The sequence below is a fragment of the Enhydra lutris genome, unplaced genomic scaffold (genome assembly GCF_002288905.1).
Source record: "Enhydra lutris kenyoni isolate GAN:26980312 unplaced genomic scaffold, ASM228890v2 scaffoldscaffold3, whole genome shotgun sequence".
NCBI classification, from domain to species: Eukaryota; Metazoa; Chordata; class Mammalia; order Carnivora; family Mustelidae; genus Enhydra; species Enhydra lutris.
Window position 1 is genome coordinate 68,426,133 of NW_019154087.1, and position 16,810 is coordinate 68,442,942.

General features: G+C 46.0%; 1 protein-coding gene across 3 annotated transcripts in view; it reads left to right on the forward strand.

Moving 5' to 3' along the window:
• LOC111156012 (zinc finger protein 827) overlaps window positions 1-16,810 on the forward strand; it is a 165,729-nt gene extending 148,919 nt beyond the window's left edge. The window contains exons 10-15 of one of the 3 annotated variants that reach the window (XM_022516555.1): window positions 898-1,069; window positions 2,353-2,519; window positions 10,877-11,068; window positions 11,393-11,570; window positions 13,592-13,624; window positions 15,108-15,465. In XM_022516555.1, coding sequence (XP_022372263.1) covers window positions 898-1,069; window positions 2,353-2,519; window positions 10,877-11,068; window positions 11,393-11,570; window positions 13,592-13,607 — 725 coding nt within the window. In that variant the 3' untranslated portion in view covers window positions 13,608-13,624; window positions 15,108-15,465. Of the gene's footprint in view, window positions 1-897; window positions 1,070-2,352; window positions 2,520-10,876; window positions 11,069-11,392; window positions 11,584-13,591; window positions 13,625-15,107 lie in introns of all 3 variants that reach the window. The other 2 variants (XM_022516545.1, XM_022516565.1) reach the window with 2 other exon arrangements.

Consider the following 16,810-nt stretch of genomic DNA (forward strand, 5'->3'; position numbering starts at 1 on the left):
GACCATCTACGGTAAGAATGATGATGGCTTACATTTTGTTGGAGGAAAACCTCATTCCTCATTCTTCGCTGTGAAGAAGATAAGAATGGTATTTTGTAAAGCCAAGCCCAGTAATACAGAGGAAGAATCAGGGATAGAAAATGCAGTTGCTCTTTGCTTTTTCTGCCACCGTTGGCCACCTTTATCTGCACCACTGAAAGCAAAGCCTGCTCCTTTTACTATAATTTGCTTGATGAATCGAATGAATTCAGAATGCCACTCTGCAAAGAGTTCTGAAACATTGTCAGTTTTATGAGAGGGTTATCATTAAGAAATTAATTGCAATTTTTAATTTTATTTACATAAAATGAAAATTTCCCATTCAATTATTTCACATGAGTCATTTTCCCCCCTTTGATTTCATTAGTTTTTGATGTCTTGGCTGACCTAGGCCTGGAGCTTAGGGAAAATGATGGGGCTTCTCTTAACACCAGACCCAGGAAGGCTGTGTGTTCCATTCCCCTCTCCCCAGCTAAGCACCCACCCTCAGCTGACACTTGGAAAGCATGTGCGCGCACACACATGCACACACACACACACAATATTCTTTTAGCCCCTGTGGGCCTCCTCTGTCAGGAAGAGGGACCTGTGGGTGTCTAGGAAAAAGCAGATGGTCCAGTTGCCTTGGGACCTGACTTAATCTTTGATGGCACTCGTAAATACAACAGTGACCTGCTGGATAAAGACTTTTAGATACTTAAAATACCTTGGGGTTCCCCTGGTCCCCATTTGAAGTGAGATCTGAGCCCTCCTTTCCTGGAGAGCTTTAAGTGGTCGCTTGTAAGGTGTTGGGTGTTCATTTTTAAGAGCAGTTTGGGTTTTTTCCTGTCGCTCCCCCCCCCCCCCCCCCCCCCGCAGAGGAAAGAAAATACAAATGCCACTTGTGCCCCTATGCTGCTAAGTGCCGGGCAAACCTGAACCAGCACCTGACTGTGCACTCAGTGAAGCTGGTGAGCACGGACACGGAGGACATCGTCAGCGCTGTCACCTCTGAAGGCAGTGATGGGAAGAAGCACCCTTATTATTACAGGTGAGCGGTGAATGGAACCGTGCCTAGCTTTCTCGAACACTCCCCGCCCAGGTGCTAGGGCATGTGTGATGAGATGCCTTCTCAGTCATGGTGCGAACCTTCGTTTTAACGTTGGCTTTGCTTAGACTGAACCCAGAAGCTGTGCTGACTCCTCTCTTGGCCTGGGTGGCCCTCGTAGAATTAATTGAAAGGGAAATGGTCTTGGAGGTGGCTCTCTGGGGTGGAGCTCTGGAGAGCAACAGGGGTCGGGAGGTTATTAGCTTTTTCGTTTGTGCAGCTGGGAAGTTTCCACCTTTGTAATAGCACCTTGCTGCTACCTGAGAATTGTCCTACGGAGAAAAAGAGTAGGAAAAATAAATCTGAAAACTGGGGAAATCGCCCTGAAAGCATTGCATATTTTCCCTTGGTCTTACTGTCTTCAGTACCTGGAATTTTATGTTTCCCTTCCACATTCAACCATGAATCCGTATTTGATTTGGTTGCCATAAAATCCCCAGGGTCAGCATCTTGCCCAAGGGGCAGACTGTACAGATTGGTGGAAACTTGCTTTTGCGTGAAATGTCTCCATGGATGGGTGGCTTCTATCAGGAACTGTCTCAGACCGGACTTGGTCCTGTCTGTGGTGCCATCCGAGGACCCCTGTGTGCCTTCAATGGCTGCACCGAGGGTTTCCAGAGCCAGAGAGAGGCTCACTGGGTGTGCTGGGTGCCCTGAACTCACCAGTGTGCCAGCACCGCTCATACCTTGGCAAAGCTGCCCCACATCTCCTTGCCCAAAGGAATCAGTAAGGTGAGGTGTGGCATCTGGAATCTGTAATATTTAATTAACTTTATGATGATTTAGCATCGTTATGGCATGGATGGGATTGTTGCATTATGCCGGCACTTACTCCGTTTGGCGCTGTGACCACCGCAGAGGCATCCCGAAAGCCGAAGAAGTTTTTCTTTTCTTTTCTTTTTTTTAAAGATTTTTATTTTATTTGACAGACAGAGATCACAAGTAGGCAGAGGGCAGGCAGAGAGAGAGGGGGAAGCAGGCTCCCCACTGAGCTGAAAGCCTGATGCGGGGCTCAATCCCAGGACCCTGAGATCATGACCCGAGCTGAAGGCAGAGGCTTAACCCACTGAGCCACCCAGGCCCCCCCCCCCCCCGAAGAATTTTCTAATGCAAAACCTTTTGGTGGGAGAGAATACATGTGTATAAGAGTTTGGTTTTCTAAGTGGACCACAGAGCATCACTCTTCTCTCTCCTTTTTTTTTCTTTTTTGTCGTCCCCTCATATAGTTGTCACGTGTGTGGATTTGAGACTGAGCTCAATGTCCAGTTTGTCAGCCACATGTCACTCCACGTGGACAAGGAGCAGTGGATGTTTTCCATCTGCTGCACGGCCTGTGACTTTGTCACCATGGAGGAAGCAGAGATAAAGGCTCACATTGGCATCAAGCACACAGGTGACCATCGCTGTCAGTCCTTCTCTCCTCCATCCTCCCAACCACCCCAGAGTGCTTTCCCACCTGGCAGACGCGTCCTCCTTGCAGGCGACACAGACCTCTCCTTCTTCCGAGGGAAGGACTTGCCCAGGGGAGCAGAGCCACGTTGCCCAGGGTTCACCTCATTTAAGGCTCCAGCTGTTCTGGTTAGCGTCTTCCTTTTCGCGATGTTGACACTGTCACTTCACCATGCAATTATCATCTCACAAGTGATGGCTACAGACGACACCAGGGTGGAGTCATTAAGTCAGAATGAGGAGGAGCCTCTCCACTCTCCCCTCCACCCCTCGCATTTGGTGGTGCTTACAGATTACAAGTTGATATTCTCAACCGCCAGCCCTGGGGATTGGGTTAGCCCCTCACGTCATTGGTACTTGAAGGATTTGGGGAAGGGGAATTTCCCGGATAGTTGTGCTGACCACGTGCTCAGCCCAGAAGGAGCTCTGTGTGCATTAACCAGCCGCCTTGGCTCCGTGGTGCCAACAGCAATAAAAGCTTGCTTTTGTTATAAGTTGAGCAGCTATGACTTGGAGGTCTACAGAGAGCCCTTATGCTGGGTGAGAAGGTGCCATTTTTACAGTCGGTTATCTGGCTCTAACCACATTAGCTCCGTGGGCAGCCGGTGAGCTGGGAAACCCAGGTCAAAGACAAACTAAATTCAGCATTTCTGAAGTGGCTAATGAAGGGAAAGGCCAACCTCTCTTCCATTTCCACTGGATTTTCTGATATTCTTTTTTTTTTTTCCTCTTTTCTGTGACTCTCCCATTCTTCTAACCCTCTCCATCCCAAGTATGCCTAAGCCCAGTCAAAAACCTTTTCCCCAGCCCTCTACCACCGCCCCACCTCAAGGAAACCGTAGAAACCATAGTGGCTGGAAAGCAGTTGGATTTAGAATCACTTAATTGTCATCAATGGAAACTTCACATTCACAAGTAACCAGTGCAAACACACTCAGGGCCACAGGGAACACAGAGATCTTGTTCCCTCTGAGGTGGTGGGGCTCCTTGTCTACCCTAGGAAGAATATTCCCATTTGTTAGCACAGACAGCCAGAGTGAAATGCATTAAAGAAGTTGCTTTTTTAATACAGTAGAAGCCTTTAACACTGCTGCTATTAGGGAATAAGGTTATAACCTTTTTATATAGGCTTTTTTTTAGCCAGGGAAACTAACAGAGTTTGTATTTTTTTTTTTTTTTTCTGTAAAGGCCAGATAGTGAAAATTCTAGGCTTTCAGTCCATACAGTTTCTGTCACCACCTTCATTGGAATGAATTGGAACTTGAATGTAATGTAAACAATACACAAAAAAGCAGTCCTGGCAGTGTTCCAATAAAACTTTATTTACAAAAATAGGAGGCCAGATTTGGCCAAAGGACCCCTTTTAGAAGCTAATGGTCTTCACAGTGAGGGTTTCTTGCATGTTGTTGCTGGTCTGAAGTGTTTGAATTTGACCCAAGATATGTCGATCTGTCGACATATGCAGTATATATGCTATGTGATACATATTATACTATATATCCCTGAGAATAAGAAGCTTATCTAAGTTACCATTGTCTTTTGAGCACCTGGGCCAGTGCCTGGGCCATGTAAGTTGGGAGTAAATGTTTATCTGGTGAATATCCATTCATGTGGAAGCACATTTACACACATCTGTGTGTGCTAAGCAAGAAAATTATTCCAACATGGCCCTTACTGAACCCTGAGAGTCTACTGACTTAGGCATATCATCTACTCTACATGGAAGAAGTTACTTGGGATGGAGGGAAACACACTTTGAATTCTAGATCCTAGTTCTGGACCCCATGTTACCATAAATAGCTCTGCAAATGTAGAAACTCATATAACTCCCCTGGGCCTTCATCCATTCCTTGACTTTTTGAATGTGCAGGAGGTGCCCAACAGGCAGAAGATTCTCTGATTCTGTGGATCTTGTTCTCTGACGTGATTCACCTGTCATAGGAATGGGCACTTTTATTTCAATCCCCTGGGAAATCTGCAGTGCCTTCTTGTGCTAGACGTGAAGTCGGGATCCTCAGGATGAGTGTTGTCTCCCACAGAACCCATGGACTTTCTATATTCCTTCCTGGCTACTCTTACCCAAGGCACACTTGTGAGCGGCGCGCTGAGTGGGTGTCTGAGGAACTGCCCTCTGTTTAGGTAGTTTCTTCCCAGTGACCCTCCTTACCCTCTTCCTCCCATTCCCTGGCTTCTTGTGTCTGCAGAGGACATCAGCAAGGGGAAGATTTTCCCTCTGGTGTTCCCAATGTCCTCAACGCAAATTTCGCTGCTGTGTTTAAATGTTGCAATAATAGCATTGAGGAAACTGAATAGCTGTTTGGAAAATACAACCATCAGTTCTTTACCTCACATTGACACCAAAATAAATATCAGACAGCTTACATAATCCCCCTTAACAAATCAGCCCTAGAAAAGCTTGAAGTAAATAGAATGTTTATCAAACTTCCAGAGTGAGGAGGATTTGTGAAAGCTTAAGTGATTCGAGAAATGGCAAAAGAAAAGAATCAAGAGATTTGATGCATAAGACTATCTTCTTCTATTTGCAAAAGAAAAGGAAAAGAGAAGGAAAACAAAACCAAAACACCAGTCTGAAAACTGTGGTTGTGAAAATGACAAAGGCTGATATATTTACTGCATAGAAAATTCATATAAACTGGAAAGAAACCCCTTTAGGTCTCTAAGTGAAGAATTTACAAAGGACATAAACAGTCAGTGCACAGTAAAAGAAATAAAAGCTAACCATTCGACATAAGGAAAAATATTCGACCTCTCTAGTTATCAGATTAAAGCTCAAGAGTGTCTTACATTTCACCGATTGCAGTAGAAGTGTGTTTTACCAAAAAAAAAAAAAAAAAAAAAAAAAAAAGAGTGTTTTTTACAACATTACCCACATTGATTGGATGCTGCTGATATTTTTTTTTTTTAAGATTTTATTTATTTATTTGACAGAGAGAAATCACAAGTAAGCAGAAGAGGCAGGCAGAGAGAGGAGGAAGCAGGCTCCCCGCTGAGCAGAAAGCCCGATGCGGGGCTTGAACCCAGGACCTGGGATCATGACCTGAGCCGAAGGCAGCGGCTTAACCCACTGAGCCACCCAGGTGCCCCTGCTGCTGATATTTTTATGGCCATGACCCTACAGAGTGGAAGAACTTTTGAAAACTACTTAAGTAGTATAGACCAAGAGGCTTGAAAATGCCTACAATTCAGTAATCCTTCTTCTGGGAGTCTAGCCATAGGGGGGGAAAAAATCAACCAATGGAATATTAATTTTCTTTTAAGTTATATATGATTTGTGACTTTCTTTTTTTAAGAGTCATGTATTTAAGAGTGAGCGCATGTGTGAATGAGCACAGGGAGGGGCTGAGGGAGAGAAAATCCTGAAGCAGACTCCCTGCTGAGCACAGAGCCTGGCTCAGGGCTGGATCCCACCACCCTGAGACCTTGACCTGAGCTGAAATCAAGAGTCAGCCACTCAACCAACTGGGCCACCCAGGCACCCTGAAATACTAATTTTCACTTAAAATTTAATTTTAAGGAAATATTTAGGTAGTGTAGGATAAGTCTACCCCATGGATGTGACATATTTTTTTTTTAAAGATTTATTTATTTGAAAGAGAGAGAGAGAGCATGTATGCAGGAGCAGGAAGGACAGTGGGAGAGATAGGGAAGCAGACTCCCCACTGAGGGGGGAGCCTGATTTGAGGCTTGATCTCATGATTCTGAGATTATGAACTAGCCAAAACCAAGAGTCAGATGCTTAACCTACTGAGCCACCCAGGCGCCCCTAATACTGTCATTTAAAACCATTAATTCAGAGTTATTTTCATAAATTTTCTGAGAGCCAACTATGTGCCTCATATATAAAACAGCATGGGAGAATACAAAATGTCAATGATTGTTTTATTTATAAATATTTTGTGTTATATTTTATAATAATAATAATAATAATGTATTCTATAATGCTTGCAATGAGCCAGGCATTGTGCTTGGTCTTTATATATAAAAATCCCCATAACAAACATATGAGGATGCTGATATTACACCCATTTTTAAGATGAGATCATTGAGGCACTAAATTAAATCCCTTGTCTTAAGTCATTCAGCCATTAAATGATACATTGAAGTGGCATTCAAACTCAGGTATTCTGTGGGTACCTGAGTGGTTCAGTCGGTTAAGCATCTGCTGTCAGCTCAGGTCACAATCCCAGAGTCCTGAGATCGAGCCCCGAGTTGGGCTCTTGGGGAGTCTGCTTCTCCCTCTCTCAGCAAACCCCCCCCCCCCTCTGCTTGTGCTCTCTTGCTCACTGCCTCTCTCTCTCAAATAAATAAAATCTAAAAAAAAAAAAAAAAACAAAAAAACACCTACTCAGGTATTCTGGATCTGAAGTCCTTATTCTTAACTACAATGCAATTAATGGCAACAATTTTAAAATAAAAAAATAAAAAGTAGTACATTGAAAATGTAACAGTGTTTATACTGAGGCAGCAAGACAAGTGGTAATTTTTATGGTCTCAATTTATCATTTTGTGCCATTTTCGATTATGAAATATTTGGGTATTTTTCCAGTTCTCTTGAGCTGGCTGTCCTGATGTATGAGGTTGCATTACCTGTGCACAGATGTCCTTCACCAAGAATCTTTGTGCTGCCGAAAGGGAATGACCTCTTGTATCACAGTGAGCCATAGACTGAGTTGGCAAGGGCACCCTGGCTCCCTCCCTACAGAGCAAAGGGAGATGAGGATTGAGAGCAGAGGAGGCGGTGTGGGGTAGGGATTACAACAGGAGCAGACTGGGCTATTTCCTCCCACCGAATCTCAGACTGGCTGCCATGGCACCTGTATATTTATACATTGATTAATTTAGGCAGCTCTCCCCAGCTCTCCCCAGCTCTCCCTTAAGCCTGAGGGCACTGGAAGCTGTTGTTAAAGATGGTAATTAAAATTACAGGCTTTAACTCTAAAAACTAATTTAAAATAATCACTTGCAAGAGTCTATGGATGAGACCCACCTTAGAGGATGGATTTGGTGAAGCAGTAGACTCAGGGCCCCTACTGAGCGTACTCTGTCGGCAAAATGTGACTAACCTGGTTAAATATTTAGATAAGAGACTGGCAATGATGGTGCTAGCTTTCACTAGCGTCCTTGTACCAAAGGGGAAGAGGGGTGTGTCTGTGCTTTAAAGGCATATTCCCTCCCTCCTTGTGGGTCAGTGAGTGAGGTCACATAGTGTCTTTCCAGGAACCTAGTTCAGTTCTGTTAGGAGCGAGGTTTTTAAAAATTGTAAACTGAAGTAGAGTGTTGTCTTCCCTGCACATAAGTGCAGTTCTGCCAGGAACAAGACTTGGAAACATTGCAAGAGGGTAAATACTTTTTCCTTCCTCTTTTTAAAACCCTTTTTTAAATTGGACAAGGTAATTTATGGTCACTCTCGAAAATTCTGAAAACCAAATAAAAGAAAACAAACATACTGCTGATAATTTCATGCACTACCTGTCACCACCATGCAGCTTTGTTTACTTCTGGACTTTTTTATGCCTGTATATAATATATGACTTTTTTTTTTTAATCTCCTGATAAAGAACATTTCATTTCTAGAGTTTACAATCATTTGATTACTTAATTGACTTCTTTGAAGGGAGCTGATGCACAGTCTCCCCATATTTCCTACCCTAAACTTAAACGATGGGGTTGCTTTAGTCTCATTTGGGGAGAATTAACATCTTAACAATATCAAGTCTCCCAAACCATGAATAATGTAGAACCCTCCAGTTATTTGGGGTGTGTAATGTACATCATTAATTTATTAGAGCACACACACGTTCAAGTAATATTCTTCCATTTCATAGGTAGTGTAAGAGCCTCCTGATAGCATACTTCCCTGTCTCCTCTCCTAGCCTTTCTGCTATCACTGTCATATATTTACTTATTTATGTTACAAACCCTATGTGACATTATTCCTTTTTAACGAAATTACTTTGATTCTCTTTTAAGGAGATTTAAATAAGAAAACTCAGATATTTATCCACAGATTTGCCATTTCCTGGACTCTTCATTCTTTTGTGTAGATCCATTTTTACATTTGCTGTCATTTTCCTTCTGCCTCAAGAATTTCTTTTAACATTTTTTGTAACTCTAGTCTGCTGGCAATGAATTCTTTCCACTTTTTGGGTGGGGAGGGAAGCTTCATTTTTGAAAGACATGTTCACAAAGTATGAGATCTCAGATTGACAGCTGTTCCTTTCAGCACGTTGAAGAGGGCGCTCCACTACTTCTCGCTTGCAATTGTTTCCAGTGAGAAATCTGCTGTCATCCTTATTTTTGTTCCTCTACACAGAATGTATCCTTTTTCCTCAGGATGCCTTTAGGGATTTTTTTATCACTTTTTTTTTTTCCTACATTGCAACTAACTATTTTTTTTAATCGTGTTATGTTAGTTGCCATACAGTACATTATTAGTTTCTGATGTAGTGTTCCATGATTCATTGTTTGCATGTAACACCCAGTGCTCCATGCCATATGTGCCCTCCTTAATACCCATCTTTGGTTTTGAGCAATTGGATTATGATATCCCTTGGTATAGATTTCTTCATGTTTCTTATGCATGGGGTTCATTTTGCCTCTTGGATCTGTGGGTTTATGGTTTTCCCCAGTTTGGAAAAGTTTTGGCCTTTTCAGATTTTCCTGCCCTTCCCACCCTATCAGGGACTCCATATTAAGCTACTTGAAGACATCCCACAATCTACTGATGCTCTTTTCATTTTTATGATTCTTTTTTCCCTCGGTTTCACTGCAAATAATTTCTATTACTATTACCTTCAAGGTTCACTGTTTTTCTGCCATGTCTAAATTGCTGGGAATCCCAACCAGTGTATTTTTCATCTCAGGTGTTGTAAATTTCATCTCTAGAAATTTGATCGGGAACTTTTTTATATCTTTCATATCTCTATTTTACTTTTTCAGTATATGGACTATAGTTATAATAACATTATGTCCTTATCTGCAAATTCTAACAACTGTGTGAGTTCTGGGTCAGTTTTGACTGGTTAATTATTCTCCCCATTTTAGGTTGTGTTTTCTTGTTTCTTGGCATGCCTGCTAATCTTTGGATGTCAGACATTGTGATTAGCCTTGCTGGGTGCTGGATATTTTATATTCCCATAAAAATTCTTGACCTTTGTTTTAGGATGCAGTTAATTACTTGGAAAATTTGACTCCTTTCGGTTTTGTTTTTGTGACTTGTCTGGCCGGTCCGGAGCAGTAGTCCAACTAGGACTGATCATTACCCACTTCTAAGAGATCTTCTTCAGTTTCCTACCCAATGCCCTGGGAATTGTGAGTCTTTCTAATCTGTGTAGTGGAAACAGCAGTGTTTTCCAATCCTTTCACGTGGCTTTTTTCCCTCCAGCCTTGGGGGGGTTTCTCACACATGTGTTCTGATCCCTACTCTGCTGAATACTCATGGGGGACCCACTGCAGGTCTTTGATTTCTTCCTCTCTACTGATCTCCCCACTCTGGCACCCTGCCCTGCCAAGTCCAGCCATGTTGACCTCCCCAGACCCTTAGCGCTATCTCCTCAACTCAGTGAGTCTGATGGGCAGTTCCCCACCCCTGCACTGCAGCCTGAAAAGTAAACTCTCAAGGCAGAAAGTGGGCCACCTCTCTTCTCTCTTATCTCCCAGGGATCACTCTTCAGTGCCTGATGTCCAATCTGTAAAAACTAATTTGGGGGAAACAACAACAACAATTGTTTGATACATTTTGTCTGGTTTTGTTTTGTTTCAGTAGCAATGGTAAACCCAGTCTCTAACACTTCATCTTGAGTGGAAGCATTAGTCTCCTGACACTGGATTTTAATGACTGGTTTACTCCTGATTTTGAGGGAGAGTGCAGTCCATGAAGAGCATGGATCCTGGAGTCGGACCAACTGAAATCTCTGCTCCACCACTTCCTAGCATGTGACTTAGGCCAGGTTACCCTGATGGTGCCTCCCTTCCCTCATCTGTAAAACAGGAGTGATCATAGTTGTGTCTCACTGGATTTTTGAGAAGAGAAAATGAGATACTGTGTTTAAAGCATGACAGAGTTCCCAAGAACCACAAAATGTCATCAACATAGATGATGGGGACCTTGGATCCCAGTAGGTGCACCTCGAGAGCTAGGAACCTCACCCTGTGTTCTCTGAGTGATGAGATAGCCACGAGACCCCCACCCCACTCCTAATTGCTCTTATTCAAGGGTTATCATCTCCTAAATAACAGACGTGGGTTTTGGGGGGTTTTTTGTTTGTTTGTTTTTTTTAGGAGAAGACCGGAAGACCCCCAGTGAATCAAACAGCCCCTCTTCCTCCTCCCTCTCAGCTCTGAGTGATTCAGCCAACAGCAAAGATGATTCAGACAGCTCTCAAAAAAACAAGAATGGGAACAACCTGCTGGTCATCTCTGTTGTGCCTGGGAGCCAGCCCTCAGTGAATAGTGAGGAAAAGACAGAGAAAGGTAAGGGAGACAGTGCGTTGGCCTGCTTGAAAATAAGCCCTGGAGGGGAGTGATATTGGAAAACAGACAGTAGGCCTGGGAACAGTATAATGCTGTTTGTAGTCTTCTGGATTATCTGCATCCAAATATGGGGTGGCTAGATGGGCCGTGTGACATGGATTCTGGAGCTGTATGTTTAACTCCTTTTGCCATAGAGATGAAGGGAACGATGCCTGAGAGGGTATAGCTGGGGAAGAGGAGAAATAGGGGGCTGTCTGTCCCCCCTCCAGCCCCCTCCCATCCTTCTGCCCCATGCACCCGTACACCCAGCTCCCATCCTTTCAGGGTTCGAATGCGTTTTTTGCAACTTTGTCTGCAAGACGAAGAACATGTTTGAGCGCCATCTGCAGATACACCTCATCACCCGGATGTTTGAGTGTGACGTGTGCCACAAGTTCATGAAGACACCCGAACAGCTGCTGGAGCATAAGAAATGCCACACTGTCCCCACCGGTGGGCTCAAGTAAGGAAAGCAAGTACAGAACCTTTTACTGTGTTGTTATTAAACACCCTTCCCCAACCCTACCCCACCCCCTGCCCTGAAGGTTTTGGGGTCATGGAGAGGTAGAGCTTGGCATTGGGCTAGTCAGTCAGGCACCACCTCTGCTACCTTTAGCCGGATATGAACCAGACCTAGTCCCCAGGGGGTCAGCGGACGCAGCAGAAGAATCCATTTCACAAATTTTCCAGGATTCCTGGCGAGCCAGCGTCGTGTTGGAGCAGCTCAGCCCGCAGGGCTAGACTCATCCTCCACTGCTTGAGTTTGGTTCCGACTGGAGTATATGGACTTGGGGGTCAGTGTCCCCGAGTGTAAATCATTACACTCTCACGGCCGTCACTGTCTCTATTTTTTTAGATGATTTTCCATGTGCCTTTTAAACCAGCGTCACAACAACTCATCCGCACCCCACCCCCAAATATCGGATCCTTGCCTTTTTGAACAGGCAGGAGGCAGTGTTTTTCAGGCAGAAATCATGTGCCTCGGGTCTTCCTGCACACATGCCTTATTCCTTCCCAGGAACTGCGATTGGGATCTCCCTGGCTAGCCTTCATGAGATCTGACATTTCCAGTCACACGTTACTCACAGATCCCCAAAGACCTAGACAACAAGCATCGTCATTAACCAGTATTTGCAAGAAGCCCTCTGGTCTGAAGTGAGACCCGTCAGTTCTTACCAAACGCACGGTGTGTCTGGCTTGATAACAGGCACTGAAGGGCAAACGAGGAATAAAACATCATATCTACCCTCAGGAAATGTATGTCCTAGCAATACCAGAGTTTAATCTTCCGGGTGATTCTGAAATCAGCCCCTGCTCACAAGGCACTTAGGATCTAGCAGAGAAAGAAGCATATGTCGTTGAGCACAGGAAGACACACAAGTTTCAAGGCATAATTATTCATGTTTAGCTGAAATAATCATGTCATTAAAAGAATGAAAATTTATATTTTACTTAACACAAGAAAAAAACCCTCTTGTTTTTAAACATTTTTATCTTTGAAACTCACATATTGCCAGAGAGGTTGGCATGACTCTCCTGAATGGGCGAGGGATGGAGAGATCCAAAAGGACCCTGGGGGTCAAGTGTTGGGGGCAGTCCAGGGCTGACCCTTCTGCAGGCTCCTGCCTGGTCAGAAGCACCCTCCTCAAAAACTTTCCCAAACAGAGGAGTCAGGGAGCAGCACCTACTGTCAAATTCCATTTTGTTTCACTCTTGGGGCACTTAAGTGGGAGGGGGAGGGGGATGACTGCAGGGATGGGGGAGGGGAGATTATAATTCAAGACAACCAGTAAATGGGAAATGCCCAGCGAGAGCTTATTTGGGAATTGGATCTGGTTTGTTCCCACTGTCCTTTCTAAATACTTGTATACTCTTATTTTTAAAAAAAGAAAGAATGAAAGAAACCATGTAGTTCTGTGGTTGGACTAGCGCTCGTTGCCCTTCCCAGTAGCCCAGTCACACCCATTAACTCTGTGGCGCCCCCTGCCAGTTGTGGCTTTGTCAGTTAGCCTTGCCTTGGGGACCTACGGAGTCCCAAGCCTCCGACCCATTGGGGAGAATGCACAGTGAATGCTGACGCTTTTTTGCCGGTCCAGACACTTCGGGTGTGGTGCTAACGGTCCCCTGTGTAATAGTTTATGTTCTAGGATGACCAAGTAGAAGAATACTTTGAAAAAATTGATAATGCCTTCTGGCTATACAGTGAGTCTTTGTTTTGTTTTGTTTTGTTTTCCCTTTGCCATATCAGAGAATTAATTTGCCTGAGAGAGTGTCTTTACGATAAATATTGGGAGCACGGAAAACCCTTAGCACTTTGCCTGAGCAGCGAAAGAAAGATTGAGCTGTGGGTCACAGAAATGTTCTTAAAATGAAACAGACTGCCGATGTCTAAATTGCTTTTCTGTGATGGAACTGCTTGTACTCTATATCCTGTTCATAATGCAGATCAAATAAGATTATACTATTATTTTTCTTTTGCCGTAGCTCAGGACAGTGGTGAGTTTCAGACTCCTCTAGGTAAGGCCCAGCTTGGCGTAGGGGTTGTGTGTGCACCTGACCTGGGAATGGGCTTTATATTTCTCTCGTGTGCACTCTTCTGTGAGCTGAGGTGCAAAGGCTAACGGCGAGCTTGGCGCTGAGGAGCAGTGCACGGCGCACTTGGTTGTGTTGGGCTCTGTTGAACACCTCTCCAAACCCTCAGAGGACAAGTCACTCCTGGGCCCTGCCCGGCAGGTGCCAGGCAGGAGCCAAGGCAGCCACTTTTGCATTTGCATTCTTTTGGGAAAGAGAGCAAACACGCTACAGCTATCATTTCAACCACCAACTTGAGCTTTGCGGCTTCCAAAAGAGAAGCTCAGCAGAATTTGCAAACATGCCCTCACTGCTCCTCCTAGCCCCTCTGGACAGCCAGGAGGCTGGGGGGTGGCATAGCCTCCCTGCATAGGATGGAGAAACCAAGCCTCGGGGAGGCCCAGGCTTTGTGCCAGGGCATATCCAGCTATGGCCCGATAGAGGTGATGGAGCTGGGACCAGAATCTGCCAAAATTCTGTGTAGAGACCAATCCAGTAATGAATCAGTGCCTACCAAGCACTGCCGAGAACGCAGAAGAAATATAAGATATGGTCCTGCCCACTGAGAATATATGATCCAGTTGGATTACTATTATCTCCACGATGGAATAATGTTTTCATAACGTCTTCAAACTCCAGAGAGCAGTTGCCTCCCTCCCTCTTTATCCCTCCTTAGTGATGGGCTGGTGGGTGGGCCTCCCTCTCCCGAGCCCCATGCTGGTCCTCATTTGCCTCTCCTGATGGAGAACCAGGGCTGTAGGAGATAGGATTTAGGAGTACAGATCCATGTACACACACACACACACACACATTCACACAGAGAGACACACACAGGCCTTCTCAACCTAACTACCCTTTAATAAGCACGATTCTGACCCCTACAACTTTCTGTTTGCTGGAGGTAGCTCTCCCCCTATAAGCTGTTCTTCAAAACTCTTAGCCTTTCTGCGTGTGCTTGGTGTGGTGCATGAAAAGTCGATTCTTTGTGTTGCTCCCATCTAGAGGGGAGGTCATGAGGATTAGACCTCTGCTATGTCTGGGGCGGGGAGTGGGGAGGGCTCCGAGGGGAATGGGCGGGGAGGACGGAGGGGAGCAAGCGCTTACTTATTCCTCCCCCTTTCTCTGCTCCCCTTCCCGTGGGCTGGTGCTCACTCATCCAGCCAGGAGACCCCCACAGTAGGCAGAGCGTACGTTGCCGGAGCTCCTCCTTAGCGGGCACGGCTCTGTGGGCAGAGAGAGCCAAGAGGGTCCTCTTAACCCTCCCGGAGAGGTGGCAGGGCTGGGCAGGGGCAGGCGAGGCCTTCTGAGTTTGGAGGGGGCGGGGGAGAGGGCAGTGAGGGGAGGCTGGTGAGGAGGGTAGAAGTGGGGCCGCTGCTGAGCCTGTCCGGCTGACCCTCCCTGTCATTGCTTCCCCCCCTCCGCCCGGCAGGTGCCCATTCTGCATTTATTCCACCAACCGCCCCGCTGCCATGGAGTGCCACCTCAAGACCCACTACAAGATGGAGTACAAGTGCCGGATCTGCCAGACGGTGAAGGCCAACCAGCTGGAGCTGGAGACGCACACCCGGGAGCACCGCCTGGGCAACCACTACAAGTGCGACCAGTGCGGCTACCTGTCCAAGACCGCCAACAAGCTCATCGAGCACGTGCGCGTGCACACCGGGGAGCGGCCCTTCCACTGTGACCAGTGCAGCTACAGCTGCAAGCGCAAGGACAATCTCAACCTGCACAAGAAGCTGAAGCACGCCCCCCGCCAGACCTTCAGCTGCGAAGAGTGCCTGTTCAAGACCACACACCCCTTCGTCTTCAGCCGCCACGTCAAGAAGCACCAGAGTGGGGACTGTCCCGAGGAGGACAAGAAGGGTCTGGGCCCCGCCCCCAAGGAACCAGCCGGCCCCGGGGCCCCGCTGCTCGTCGTCGGGAGCCCCCGGAATCTCCTGTCTCCCCTGTCGGTCATGTCCGCCTCCCAGGCTCTGCAGACCGTGGCCCTGTCGGCCGCGCACAGTAGCAGCTCCGAGCCCAACCTGGCACTCAAGGCTTTGGCCTTCAACGGCTCCCCTTTGCGCTTTGACAAGTACCGGAACTCGGATTTTGCCCATCTCATTCCCTTGACAATGTTGTACCCCAAGAACCACTTGGATCTCACATTCCACCCTCCCCGACCTCAGACTGCGCCTCCCAGCATCCCCTCACCCAAACACTCCTTCCTCGCCTATCTTGGACTGCGAGAACGAGCAGAGACTGTCTGAGGGCAGCCGTGTTCTGTACCAAAAACAAAGAGACAAAGACAAAACAAAAAACAAAAACCCACAAAACTTAAACACAACCCCAGCAGGTGTATGTTGCTGCAAAACCTACAGGCCCCTGGGTCTGAACCACGTGTACTGTATATCTTTAGTAAGGAATAGAGGATTGGCTCTGTGTGGACACCCTATTGCATTGACCTGAAAGCTGCTTTATCCAATCTTCAGAGAGGTGACCTACTGCATACGTCTACCTTCAGAGGCATGCCTCCCCAGCTCCCCACTCCCACTCTCGGCCCTTCTCCGTACTTTGCTCTGAGAGGAATTTTGTCTTGTTAAGCCCTAAAGAGAGTGTCCTTAATAGCAATCAGCACTTGTACGCTTATGCACTGGTGCATTTGGTTTTTCTGTTGGGTGAATGGGGTGTGTGGGTGTTGTGGATTCCGAAAGAGAAAGCCGTGTGTCGTGTGCCATGCCATTTCTGTCGCCCATTTCTTCGTACTGGCTTCTTTAACAGCGATGAACGTTCTTTTCCCTCCAGGGTTGTTCATCCGTACAGTCTCTCCCTGAGCTCCTTCATCAACTTTCCCTCTCGATTTTATGGCTACAGAGTGGTAGGGCCTGGTGCTTGAGTCGATGAAGGACTGGTAGACACCCACAGTGCTGCTGGAGATTTCCGACCGGGTGCCAGAGACCTCGTGCTCAGATCTTTTCGGTTATGAAGATGTGAGAACTGAGAGTCCACTCCAGAAGAAATATCTTGCAGCACTGCAGCCAATATCACAAAACTTAAGTGTGTTTTGTGTGTGTGTGTGTGTGTGTGTGTGTGTCTCCATACGTATACAATGTGTATGGTGCACACACACAGTGCATCATTTTTTAAGGGCAG